The sequence below is a fragment of the Mytilus californianus genome, unplaced genomic scaffold (genome assembly GCF_021869535.1).
Source record: "Mytilus californianus isolate M0D057914Y unplaced genomic scaffold, xbMytCali1.0.p SCAF_2, whole genome shotgun sequence".
NCBI lineage: Eukaryota > Metazoa > Mollusca > Bivalvia > Mytilida > Mytilidae > Mytilus > Mytilus californianus.
Genome location: NW_026262668.1, coordinates 96,833,622 through 96,847,190, shown reverse-complemented (window position 1 = coordinate 96,847,190; position 13,569 = coordinate 96,833,622). Strand labels below are relative to the sequence as shown.

The 13,569-nt window shown below is 33.8% G+C and overlaps 1 protein-coding gene across 1 annotated transcript in view; it reads left to right on the top strand.

The window, feature by feature from the left end:
• The first annotated feature begins 4,317 nt into the window (after positions 1-4,317).
• The window catches only part of LOC127730491 (MOB-like protein phocein), a 28,973-nt gene continuing 19,721 nt past the window's right edge, over positions 4,318-13,569 (top strand). Inside the window, exons 1-2 of the mRNA XM_052238920.1 lie at positions 4,318-4,390; positions 13,118-13,180. Coding sequence (XP_052094880.1) covers positions 4,322-4,390; positions 13,118-13,180 — 132 coding nt within the window. The 5' untranslated portion in view covers positions 4,318-4,321. The remainder of the gene's footprint in view (positions 4,391-13,117; positions 13,181-13,569) is intronic.

The following is a 13,569-nucleotide window of genomic DNA, read 5'->3' as shown; positions in this document are numbered from 1 at the left end:
TAAACTGAGATGCATAGCAATACAGGAATAAATCTGCTATTAAAGGGGCGCAGTTAGTGCTCATAGGAATACCTACTACTTGTCGATACACTTTATCGCTGAAACGTACATATATGTTGTCCAGAAGAAAATTTAAAGCTTCAATCATATCTTCACATTTCCAGTAAGTGTATCTAGCATACTTTCCTTTTTCGTTACAGAAAAAGGCGTTAAACGAGTTACAGCAAATAAATTTGTAATGAGATTTTTCAAAAGACCATTCAATTAAATATGAAAACTTTTTCTTGATAAGATTGTGTAGAAGTGTAGTTTAGAGAGAAGAAAAATCATAACTGTCAACGGAAAAGGACCATCAAAAGCATGTATTCTATCTAAAACCTCTAAAGAATTTTTAACACTCCAAAAATAATTAATACCATTATTTTCATAAGCTTTATTACAAAAGTTAATAACAAGTTCTTTGATAGTAGTAAGGGAGGTAGTTAGAAGCACTGATAGATTGGTAGTAGAACACTTATACTAGATGCGGATATGAAACGGAATTTAAATGGTTTTTTGTGCAATTTAGGTTACCAGTACACAGTAGGGACTTTCAAATGTTCGGAAGAGGCTTTAAGCTGGGTAGTGGCAGTGATATGCTTGTTTACAATTTGACTCTCTGTGGAGCGTACGGACCTGAATGTAGATGAATTTGTAATTTCGTTTTGGAGAACTTCCGTGTAGTATATGCGTCACACCACCACTACATTATTTGCTGCTTTGTCTGCCGGTACGAGCACAAACCGCTTTGAGAGTACTTGGAGTTTATTTTTTATTCTGGAAATGGGAATATCATGGACCCTATTACTAATTTCAGAATTGTTCCCAAAATGAGATATACGAATATTAACAGTATTCATAATTTTATTCAAATAACTGTCTAGAGATTTTTAATCAGATTTTTCACGTTTACACCAATTTTTACAGTAGACAGATAGAGCGTCTTTAATGACCTGACGACACTGTTTCCAATCTATTTTAGATGGAGGACGATATTTCGGTCCTTTCTTAAGAAAAGTTATAACCTCACGGTCTTCGACGATGTTGCATGAGGTCTCCTGTAAGGACATTACCATAGGGAACATATCTAAAACTAGATGTTTCATAATCTCAAGTGGAAGGAACATTATTTTCTACATTGACGTCTGATGTAACTGACGTATAATTAAAAATCAAACTTCTGCTGTTTTTTTTTATAAGAATACGAAATAATAGGTGGTTCTATATTATCAAAATATGGAGGTATTTGGCTTTGGATGGTAGAGTCATTGAATAAAGATTATTTTTGAATCTCGATAATGTCAAATGAAGACATTTAACTTATATCTGAATTCAGTGATTATCTTAATTCTTTATTTAAATGCAGAAGGGCAAAAGACCCGAGAACAAAAATTAACAATAGGCCTAGGGCGTGTTTTTTTGTTCTTCGGTAGTGAGCTGTATTTAGACCCCTCTACCAAGAAATTTGTTTTGCATGCACACGTATAAAAATTGCGGTTTTTATCCAACGCAATCATAGGTTTGAACGTTGTTTTCAGTTTAGACTTGTTTATATATATCTGTCTTCACGAGGCCTTGGAATTAATGTAAAAATGAGATGCGGTATGATTGCCAATGAGACAACTCTCCACCAGAGACCAAATGACATATAGGTTAACAACTATAGGTCACCGTACGGCCTTCAACAATAAGCAAAGCCCATACCGCATAGTCAGATATAAAAGGCCCCGCAATCGCAAATGTAAAACAATTCAAACGAGAAAACTAATGGTCTGATTAATGTATAAAAAAATGAATGCCCAGTGACAAATATGTCATGCATGTTCAGGACTCGGTTCAGGAAACACGAGTTTAAAAGTCAGGTAAATAAATAAAAACGAAGAAATGTATGATTGCTAACGAGGCAACTATCCACCGGAGTTCAAATATGAAGTGGATGTAAGCAATTATAGGCAACCGTAATTAAGGCCTTCAACAATGACAAAACCCGATACTGTCAAAAGGCCCGACGTGACTGAAAGTGTGAGAAACAATTCAAACGAAAAAACTTACGGCCTAATTATACATAACAAATTATCATATGTGAGTCGATCGAGACATGAACCAACGACAACAACTAAACTACAGGCTCCTGACTTGGGACAGGCACACAAAGAATATGGCAGGGTTGATATAAAAACGAAGATTGCCAATGAGACAACCCTCCACAAGAGACCAAATGACACAGCAATTAACAGCTATAGGTCACCGGCCTTCAACAATAAGCAAAGCCCATACCGCATAGTCAGCTATAAAAGGCCCCGAAATCACAAATGTAAAACAATTCAAACGAGAAAACTAACGGTCTAATTAATGTACAAAAAAAAGAACGAAAAACAAATATGTAACACAGCATACAAACGACAACCATTAAATTACAGGCTCCTGACTTGGGACAGGCACATACATAAAGAATGTGGCGGGGTTAAACATGTTAACGAGATCCGGCCCAACCCGCCCCCTAACCTGGGACAGTGGTGTAACAGTACAAGAACATGTTTGTGAGCGCTCAACCCTTCCCGAAGCTGGGACAGTGGTGTAACAGTACAATATAAGAACAACCTGCACAAATCAATTGCAATTAGATTAACTCAAAAGATTGGTACGAGACACAAAAAAAAAACAGAAAAAAAAACTTACATTAAGACAATAGACACAAAGGCTTAGCACCGAAATAAGAGTATTTGCAATTACTGGAAGTTTGTTCAAAGCTAATAACAACTTATATTGAAATAAATCTTGTCCTCCCAGACTGAAGTATCAATCAGTACACAACCAACGAATTTATTAAAAATAAAAAAAAAAAAAAAAAAAAACAGTCTGAGCAATGTCTCACGGTTATACATTGTATACTTGCATATTGATACATATACAATGAAAATTTTTGAAAAGTGGTGGTCCGAAGGTTTTGACCATCGAAATTTTGCAATAGAAATAATAGTTAGGACCAGAAGATTTTCTTCAAGGACCACCAGAGAAAAATGATTTCGAGAACTTTCCGATATCTTTGCTTTATACAAAAATAATCCAGTTTGGTTACTTTAAAAAAATTGGATAGACAAGATGTCCTTTTTGATCATATTCGAGACAAAATTGACGAATTTTTGTGCAGTTTAAGATTATTCTTAAAAATCAAATAGTGGGGGTTTAAGCCAGATTTGTCTAGCAAAATTGAGTTAGAGGAAAGAACAAAGAAAAATGTCACGAACAGAGCACACTTTTACAGTCATGTCTACCGGACGTATTTTAATTTCTATAAAATCATCGTAAACTTCATTTATGTCATCCAACATAACAAAAATCTGCTATATTCGACGGCAAATTGAATTTTTTTGTTTTATTGATCTTCCGTAGAATATCTCCAGAAGAGGTCCAGATTCATTTTTTCAGTGAACTCTTCACCAGAAGACATTCTGGAGATGTGCAGAAGAGACCAATAAAACACGCCCCTGGTTTGCTGCTCACAAGGAAGCTATTAAACCAAGAGTTCCAAATGGTGAAGTTGAAGTCATCCCTTCGTAAATTTTATGGACGCCATCACGAGTTGGTTGACCGTTATGGAATAACCGTTTCACAGATGATATCGGATATGTTCCTTATGTCGTAACTACAATACCCTTCCCTTTTCACGAATGTGACTTACCGAATTAGACTATTTACCGGATTTGTAATAACATAAGCAACTCGACGGGTGCCACATGTGGAGCAGGATCTGCTTACCCTTCCGGAGCACCCGTGAGATCACCCCCAGTTTTTGGTGGGGTTCGTGTTGCTTAGTCTTTAGTTTTCTATGTTGTGTCATCTGTACTATTATTTGTCTTTTTGTCTTTTTATTTTTGGCCATGACGTTGTCAGTTTGTTTTCGATCTATGAGTTTGACTGTCCCTCTGGTATCTTTCGTCCCTCTTTTCGAAGACAAACTGAAGAAATCATGAAAAAAAAACGAAAAACGACGACAAGACTAACAACAGTCTACAAAATTGGTATCTTTCGTCCCTCTTTTACAGATATTTGATGTGGACCAGGAGTTATCCTCCTTTGTATACTGTATAAACTTACTCTCCCCCTTTTATTTATGAACAATTATTGTTTGTTATATGTATTAAAATTCATAATTATATTGTATTGTATCTGTAACGTGATTGATATGCTTGTATTGAGCCCTATGATTAGGAAATAAAATATTAGTATATTAGTATTAGTAGTTATGTCCCTTGGTAATTTATTTTGAGAGGGCGCTGCAATGAAGATGAAAATGGCCGATGGAAGTACAGCAGTCCTCCGACGAAATCGGCCAGGAACAAAAGCTGAGGCAAATTATTTAGTCAATTGATTAGTTAAACTATCACTTTGAGCGTATATATTGTATGTCATTTGTAACACTTACGATGATGATACGCTAAGATACCATCAAACCTTTTGCCCCGCTCACAGGATCTTAAAGTTTTTTCATGATAACATTCATCCCTCCCAGTGTAAAAAAGGTCGAAAAGATAGGCATCCAGTTATTTCAAAACTGTGTATTGGCGTGCACCATGATTGGTAAGCAGTTCACGCATACGTTGATGATGATTCATTTTATGAAATCAGACCCAAGGCCAGCATCGCCATCGGTCTCACAAATATTGAAATAAGCAACAAGAAGTCAAATTTAGCATGTTTAGTGTCAAGAAACTTGAAAGTTTCAAATTAAAAAATAAAATTTGAAACCTTTAAGTTTCAACATAATGTTCACTATTTACAATGATTGCAATACACCTTATCGTTATTTGTCCGTCATTACTAGACACCACACACATTTCCCAAAATTTTTGACTTCACAAGAGAAATTGTCTGACACTAGTCCAAATAATTATGACGTCTTGAAAGGCTATTATATTTTTTGCTTTGACGCCTTACAGCGACATAACGCCGAACTCATATTTTCAGTTAGACTTTGAGAGAGAATTTACTGCTTTATTAAAACGTTTAGCTGATTTCTCCTTAAGACTCTTCACTTTAGGAGTATAAAATAAATTTTTGCACCAAACTTGGTAAAATTTGACGGACCTGAATTTCAAGATAATATAAAAACAAACGTTCCGGAAATTTGGATCTGTCAAATTTTACCAAGTTTGGTGTAAAAATTTATTTTATACTCTCCTAAAAAGAAATCAGAATAACGTTTTAAAAAAAGCAGTAGATAATAGTCCACCTTGGATGGAATTGTAACTTATTTTATCATATCATTACTTTAGGAAATTATTTGAAATATTTTGCACAAACAAACACATAAAAGGTAAGAATTTGTATATATGCAAAAATTTCTAGCCTTAAATGAAAATTTTATGGCTAAATTGGGTCTCAAAGTTGAGAGCGAAATTCACTTTCAAAAAACAACCAAAAAAGATGGCTTCAGCATAATGACTTGAATGACATTGATGTAAGGCGTCAAAGCAAAAAAATATAATAGCCTTTCAAGATGTCATAATTATTTGGACTACAGTAGTCTGACACCACAAAGAAAAAGTGATTGTTGTACATGACCTGATCAATCAAGTGTTGCTAAATCTCAGGTCAAGTGTAACAGATCCTCAAATACATGTAACAATAAGGTCTATTTGGAGTTTATCATGTTTATTGTTGTTTGTAATATGTGCTGACTCTAAATTAAACTTACTCACTTAGTGTATATTCTGGCAGTGTACTAGTCAAACTGTATCCTGTCTGTTTGCTCCCTTGACATGTTTGCACCCCACACGTTGGACCCTGGGTTCTTAAACACCCCATTTTTATACGACCGCAAAAAAATTTTGTGGTCGTATATTGGTATGACGTTGGCGTCGTCGTCATGGTCGTCGTCGTCGTCGTCGTCTGGCGTCGTCGTCCGAATACATATTGGTTTTCGCACTCTAACTTTAGTTTAAGTGAATGGATCTTTTTGAAATTTGACCATAAGGTTAAATACCACAAAAGGAAGGTTGGGATTGATTTTGGGGGTTATGGTACCAACAGTCAAGGAATTAGGGGCCAAAAAGGGGCCAAAAATGAGCATTTTCTAGTTTCCAGACAATAACTGTGGAACGGTGTATGGATCTCTCTGAAATTATACTACAAGTTTCCATACCACAAAGGGATGGTTAGGATTTGCTTTGGGGGGTTATGGCTCAAACCGTTTAGGAATTAGGGGCAAAAAAGGGGGAAAAACAAAGTTGTCCTGGTTAATGGACAAATACTTTAGTACAAAACATAATTTAAAGCAGTGTAAGGGAGATAAATCAAATACATCATTGAAATTATCTCCCTTACACTGCTTTTAAATTATGTATAAAGTAATGGTTAATGAACAATAAAGATAATCTAAAACAGTGTAAGGGAGGTAATCCAAATACAACGTTTTGGTTACTTCCCTTACACTGCTTTTAAATTATGTTTAAAGAAATGCATATTTATAAAGGAAGACCAGTAAAAATATCTGCAAATGTTTTCATCTTTTTTTTTACAAAAAAATCCATATGAAAGATTTGACACTATATTTTTATTAATTCTATTATAAAATAGATTAAGTTAGCACTATGGTAAATTTAAATGGGTAATTATGGTTGCCAACTCCATTGGAAATTTGAATTGAGATTATGACCATATCTTGAGGGAAAGAATTTTTTTGGGGGAAAAAGGGGGGGGGGGGGATAAAAAGAAATTGTGGGGGGCCAATTTTTTCTCATTTCAGATTTTAGAAATTAAAAAGAATTATTCTTCAAATATTATTTTTTTTTCAAATTTCAAATATTGAAAAATTTCAAGAAGTAATCTTTAATTGCACAGTATGGCGCATTAGATTTGTAAAATCTTTGATCACATTTATTTATTTGTTATGCCGAATCTAACAGTGTATTTAGATTTTTAATTTTGGGTCCAGTTTTCAAATTGGTCTACATTAATGTCCAAAGGGTCCAAAATTAAACTTTGTTTGATTTTAGCAAAAATTGAATATATGAGGTTCTTTGATATGCTGAATCTAAACATGTATTTAGATTTTTGATTTTTGGCCCAGTTTTCAAGTTGGTCCAAATTGGGGTCCAAAATTAAACTTTGTTTGATTTCAACAAAAATTGAATATATGGGGTTCTTTGATATGCTGAATCTAACCATGTATTTAGATTTTTTATTTTTGGACCCCGTTATCTACATTGTAATTGGTTCATAATGAGGATAAAAGGGTCCAAAATTAAACTTTGTTTGATTTCATCTAAAATTGAATTATTGGGGTTCTTTGATATTCCAAATCTAACCGTGTATTTAGGTTTTTAATTTTGGGTCCTGTTTTTTAAATTGGTCTACATTGAGGTCCGAAGGGTCCAAAATTAAACTTAGTTTGATTTTAACAAAAATTGAATTCTTGGGGTTCTTTGATTTGCTGAATCTAAACATGTGTTTAGATTTTTGATTATGGGCCCAGTTTTCAAGTTGGTCCAAGATAGGGTCCAGTATTTAAACTTTGTTTGATTTCAACAAAAATTGAATATATGGGGTTCTTTGATATGCTGAATCTAAACATGTATTTAGATTTTTGATTATGGGCCCAGTTTTCAAGTTGGTCCAAATTGGGGTCCAAAATTAAACTTTGTTTGATTTCAACAAAAATTGAATATATGAGGTTCTTTGATATGCTGAATCTAACCATGTATTTAGATTTTTTATTTGTAGGCCCCGCTATCAAATTGGTTCATATTGAGGTCAAAAGGGTCCAAAATTAAACTTTGTTTGATTTCATCAAAAATTGAATTATTGGGATTCTTTGATATTCCAAATCTAACCGTGTATTTAGATTTTTAATTTTAAGTCCCGTTTTTTAAATTGGTCTACATTAAGGTCCAAAGGGTCCAAAATTAAACTTAGTTTGATTTTAGCATAAATTGAATTCTTGGGGTTCTTTGATATGCTGAATCTAAACATGTGTTTAGATTTTTGATTATGGGCCCAGTTTTCAAGTTTGTCCAAGTTGGGGTCCAAAATTAAACTTTGTTTGATTTTAACAAAAATTGAATATATGGGGTTCTCTGATATGCTGAATCTAACCATGTATTTTGATTTTGGACATTGGACCATAATAGGTAAATTAAAAAAATTCAAGTTCTTAGACCACATTCTTTCTGTGTCAGAAACCTATGCTGTGTCAAATATTTAATAACAATCCAAATTCAGAGCTGTATCAAGCTTGAATGTTGTGTCCATACTTGCCCCAACTGTTCAGGGTTCGACCTCTGCGGTCGTATCAAGCTGCGCCCCAGCGAAGCATTTTATTAATCAAATACAGGTTGAATTTTTAGATATACAAATGTATATATCTAAATAATTATATTTTCATGAATAAAAATTCATTTGGTAAAAAAAAATCACGAAACACCAAAGGATACGTTTAATAAATTAGAATGTCACTTTATTTTAAAACAATAAAAAAACACATTTTTTTACTAACAGCTAAAGGTCGTTACAACATTGGGTATTTGGTCAAATCATGATGCACTGATTTGTGGTTATTGTAACTGGAAAGCATAATTTTTTTAAACCAAATGAAGTAATTAAAAATGGGGAACCAACACATTTTTTGAAGGACCAGCAAAAGTTTGCACCATGTCAGTCCTTGGTCTGACAAAATAATGGAATATCACAAACTCTTATACAAGAACAAGTAGTTCTATATAAATGGTAATAATCTACTGACTTTACATTGGAGGATCAAGTGGCGGTGTTCTGGGGGTGGGAACCCCCCTTTTTATACGACCGCAAAAATTTTTTGGGGATCGTATAATGGTAGGATGTCGTCGTCATCTTCCGAAGACACATTGGTTTCAGGACAATAACTTTATTTAAAGTGAATGGATCTTTATGAAATTTTTTAAGAAGGTTCAATACTACAAAGGCAAGGTTGGGATTGAGTTTGGGGTTAATTGCCCCAAACATGTAGGAATTAGGGGCAAAAAAAAAAAACAAGCATTTTTCTTGTTTCCAGACAATAACTTGTGTGTAAGTGTATGGATCTCTCTGAAATTGTACTACAAGGTTCCATGCTACAAAGGAAAGGCTGGGATTGAGTTTTGGGGTAATTGCTCCAAGGGGGGTTTCAAAAAGTTGGGAGGGGGGGGGGGGAATTTTTTTCAAAATTTTTAAAATTTCGAATTTTTGAAAAGTTGCAAGAAGAAATTTTCCATTGCACAGTATTGCGCAATGGATTTATAAGATCTTTGACCCCATTTATTTTGTGTCAGAAACCTATATTATGTCAATAATTTTATTACAATCCAAATTCAGACAGTATATATATCAAGCTTGAATATTGTGTCCAAATTAGGCCCAACTGTTCAGGGTTCGACCTCTGTGGTCGTATCAGGCTGCTCTCAGCGAAGCATTTTATTTATTTTATTTTTATTATCTGAAAGTTTTAGGGGTTGAAACCCCTCCTTTTCAAAATGGCTGGATCCATGATGTTTAAAAAAGTGTCTTTTTTAGGAAATTTCAAGTGTAAGAAAATGTCAGGGCTCACGCTACCAGGCGACTAGGGCGAAGAAGTCGCTTTCCCGTCTGTCACTTTGCTTTGCCCGACCCTCAAAAGCGAAAACAAGTCGCCCTGTTGTTTACGATACTCGCTTTCAGTCGCTTTCGTCATCGGACATTTTTAATTTTTACCAAGTTGATAAAACATCAATTTTTTATTGATTATTAAAGAAATTCAGACATAAACGAATCATTTTCTTAAGAAAAGAGGTTTAAGCATTGACTTTACAGTGTGTAGCAGGTTATTCAATAAAAAGACAACTTTTTATCACTGCATGCACTTCCCGTACTTGTTACTCAGAGAGCGTATATCAATCTAACTTTCGGCGGCAAAATAAGTTTGTTACTTCATTTGAAAGTGATCAAAGTTGCCTCCAGTAAATGTTTAATCCATTTATTGCATTAAAAACATCATATTCCTTTCCAAATAGCTTGTCAAACATTGTTTATTTTTGTAAATTTTCTTCGTCTGCCATTAATTGTTTACTAACTACAGATCGGAACCGGACCAGCTATGACCGAAATCGGTATTTTTACAATAATAACGACAGACGCATGAATGGAAAAGCTGACAGAAGAATATTGATCCCAAAAGGAAAAATTTCGCATTCCACACGCATTAACAGACTTTTGGTTAGATCTAATTGATTAATGTATATACATGTAATTCCATATAATTTACATGATTTATATGGATTGTTTCAAAATATTGATTAAAGTTGCTTAACTACTAATATCAATATATTCTGGCCCAGCTTAACTTTGTATATCTTTTGATGAGAAACACTGAATTTCATAACATGATAAACAAGATAGTTTTTATACGACCGCAAAAATTTTTGCGGTCGTATATTGGTATGACGTTGGCGACGTTGTCGTCATTGTCGTTGTCGTCCGAAGACACATTGGTTTTCGCACTCTAACTTTAGTTTAAGTGAATGGATCTCTATGAAATTTTACCATAAGGTTCAATACCACAAAAGGAAGGTTGGGATTGATTTTGGGGGTTATGGTACCAACAGTTAAGGAATTAGGGGCCAAAAAGGGGCCGAAAATAAGCATTTTTGTAACTTCCAGACATAACTTGTGTGTTAGTGTATGGATCTCTCTGACATTGTACCAAAAGGTTCCATATCACAAAGGGAATGCTGGGATTGATTTTGGGGGTAATTGCCTCAAAATATTAGGAATTAGGGGCCAAAAAAGGGGCAAAAAACAAGCATTTTTCTAGTTTCATGACAATAACTTGTGTGTAAGTGTATGGATCTTTCTGAAATTGTACTACAAGGTTCCATATCACAAAGGGAAAGCTGGAATTGAGTTTGGGGGTAATTGCCCAAAATGTTGAGGAATAAGGGGCCAAAATAGGGCAAAAAATAAGCATTTTTTCTAGTTTCCAGACAATAACTTGTGATCAAGTGTATGGATCTCTCTGAAATTGTACCACAAGGTTCCATATCACACAGGGAATGCTGGGATTGATTTTGGGGGTAATTGCCTGGAAATTTTAGAAATTAGGGGCCAAAAAAGGGGCAAAAAACAAGCATTTTTCTAGTTTCATGACAATAACTTGTGTGTTAGTGTTTGGATATTTCTGAAATTGTACTACAAGGTTCCATATCACAAAGGGAAAACTGGAATTGAGTTTGGGGGTATTGATCTAAACGTTTAGGAATTGGGGGCCAAAAAACACATTTTTCTAGTTTCCAGACAATAACTTGTGTTCAAGTGTATGGATCTCTCTGAAATTGTACTGCAAGGTACCATACCACAAAGGGAAGGCTGGGATTGAGTTTGGGGGTGATGAATCATAAGGGGGGGGGGATTTTTTTTTTTTTTCCTTTTTTTTCTTTTTTTCCTTTTTTTTTTTTTTTTAATTTTCCATTTTAAGTTGGTTATTTCTGATTTATATTTAAAAGTAAATAATAATGATATGGTAGGAGATACACACCAAACAGGATGTGTAAATTATTATATAATAAGTACATTGTATTGTGCAATAGCAAGAAATTTTCAATTGCACAGTATTGCACAATAGCAAGAAATCTTCAATTGCACAGTATTGCGCAATAGCAAGAAATCTTCAATTGCACAGTATTGCGCAATAGCAAGAAATCTTCAATTGCACAGTATTTCGCAATAGCAAGAATCCAATAGCACGATATTGCGCAATAGCAAGAAATTGTCAATTGTGCAGTATTGCACAATAGCAAGAAATATTCAATTGCACAGTATTGTGCAAAAGAAGATACTTCGTATAAATTGCTTATTTCTTGACCAATTTCAATGGAGTTTTATTCTTGAATTCTTGGGGTTCTTTAATATGCTGAATCTAACCGTGTATTAAGTTTTTGGATTTTGGACCCCGTTTTTAAATTGGTCCACATTGAGGTCCAAAGGGTCCAAAATTAAAATTTGTTTGATTTCATCAAAAATTGAATTATTGGGGTTCTTTGATATGCCGAATCTAACCATGTATTTAGATTCTTAATTTTTGGTTCTGTTTTCAAATTGGTCTACATTAAGGTCCAAAGGGTCCAAAATTAAACTTAGTTTGATTTTAACAAAAATTGAATTCTTAGGGTTCTTTGATATGCTGAATCTAAACATGTATTTAGATTTTTGATTATATGGGCCCAGTTTTCAAGTTGGTCCAAATCGGGGTCCAAAATTAAACTTTGTTTGATTTCAACAAAAATTGAATATATGGGGTTCTTTGATATGCTGAATTAACCATGTCTTTAGATTTTTGATTTTTGGGCCCGTTATCAACTTTGTCCACATTGAGGTCAAAAGGGTCCAAAATTAAACTTTGTTTGATGTCATCAAAAATTGAATTCTTGGGGTTCTTTGATATGCTGAATCTAACCATGTATTTAGATTTTGGATATTGGACCATAATAGGTGAATGTCCAATTTAAAATTTTTAAGTTCTTAGACCACATTCATTCTGTGTCAGAAACATATGCTGTGTCAAATATTTAATCACAATCCAAATTCAGAGCTGTATCAAGCTTGAATGTTGTGTCCATACTTGCCCCAACTGTTCAGGGTTCGACCTCTGCGGTAGTATCAAGCTGCACCCTGCGGAGCATTTTATTAATTGAATTGTAATTCATATATTATAATTTCTTTACCTTTTTGACATAAAAAAAAAAATCTTTTTAGTGCTAGTTATTTAGTTGGAAGTTTCTCACAAGAACATAAACTTAAACAACTTTGAATTTGAACTGTTAATTTAATTGTATACTCAGATATGAATTGAACAATATAAAAAGAACATTATTTACATATGACCCTTTATACTATAGTAAAATCAAAACATTGTAGCGCAGTGCGCGAAGGAGCACTTCTCTTTCAAATCTCACCACTTCTCCCTATCAGAATCAAAAAGAGAAGTCACTTCTCCCTATGATTCTGAAGTAGTGTGAGCCCTGAAATAGCAGGACATTGGAAGAAGAAGTTTTATATTTTGAAATTACAACTGTATATGTTTTGTTTACAGATGTGGTCAAAATGGAGTGACATAGCTTATGAAGAAATGGATAATACATTAGCTGTACAACAGGTGATTTATCATGTTTATACAATATTTAGTTAACATGTTTAAGACAGAAATAATGAAAAACTATTGAGTTGAGTGATCCTCTTAACTTGGAAAGAGTATTTAATCATTTTGATAAACAAAAAATTATGCCACAATCTTGACAATTAAATCTAGATATTTTTATATGTATATCTATCTCACACACTTATTATGGTGCTATCCAAAATCCTTGGGAGAACACTGTTTTACATCGTGTACATACATGTACATGTATATACAATTTTGTAAATACAGTTAATACCTTCCAAATTTTCCTACAGGAACTAACACTATGTAGTATGATCTAGTGGAGTACATTCAATTGCTCCTGAGTCCTGTAAGTACTCAAAATTTCCATAAAAGAAATTCAT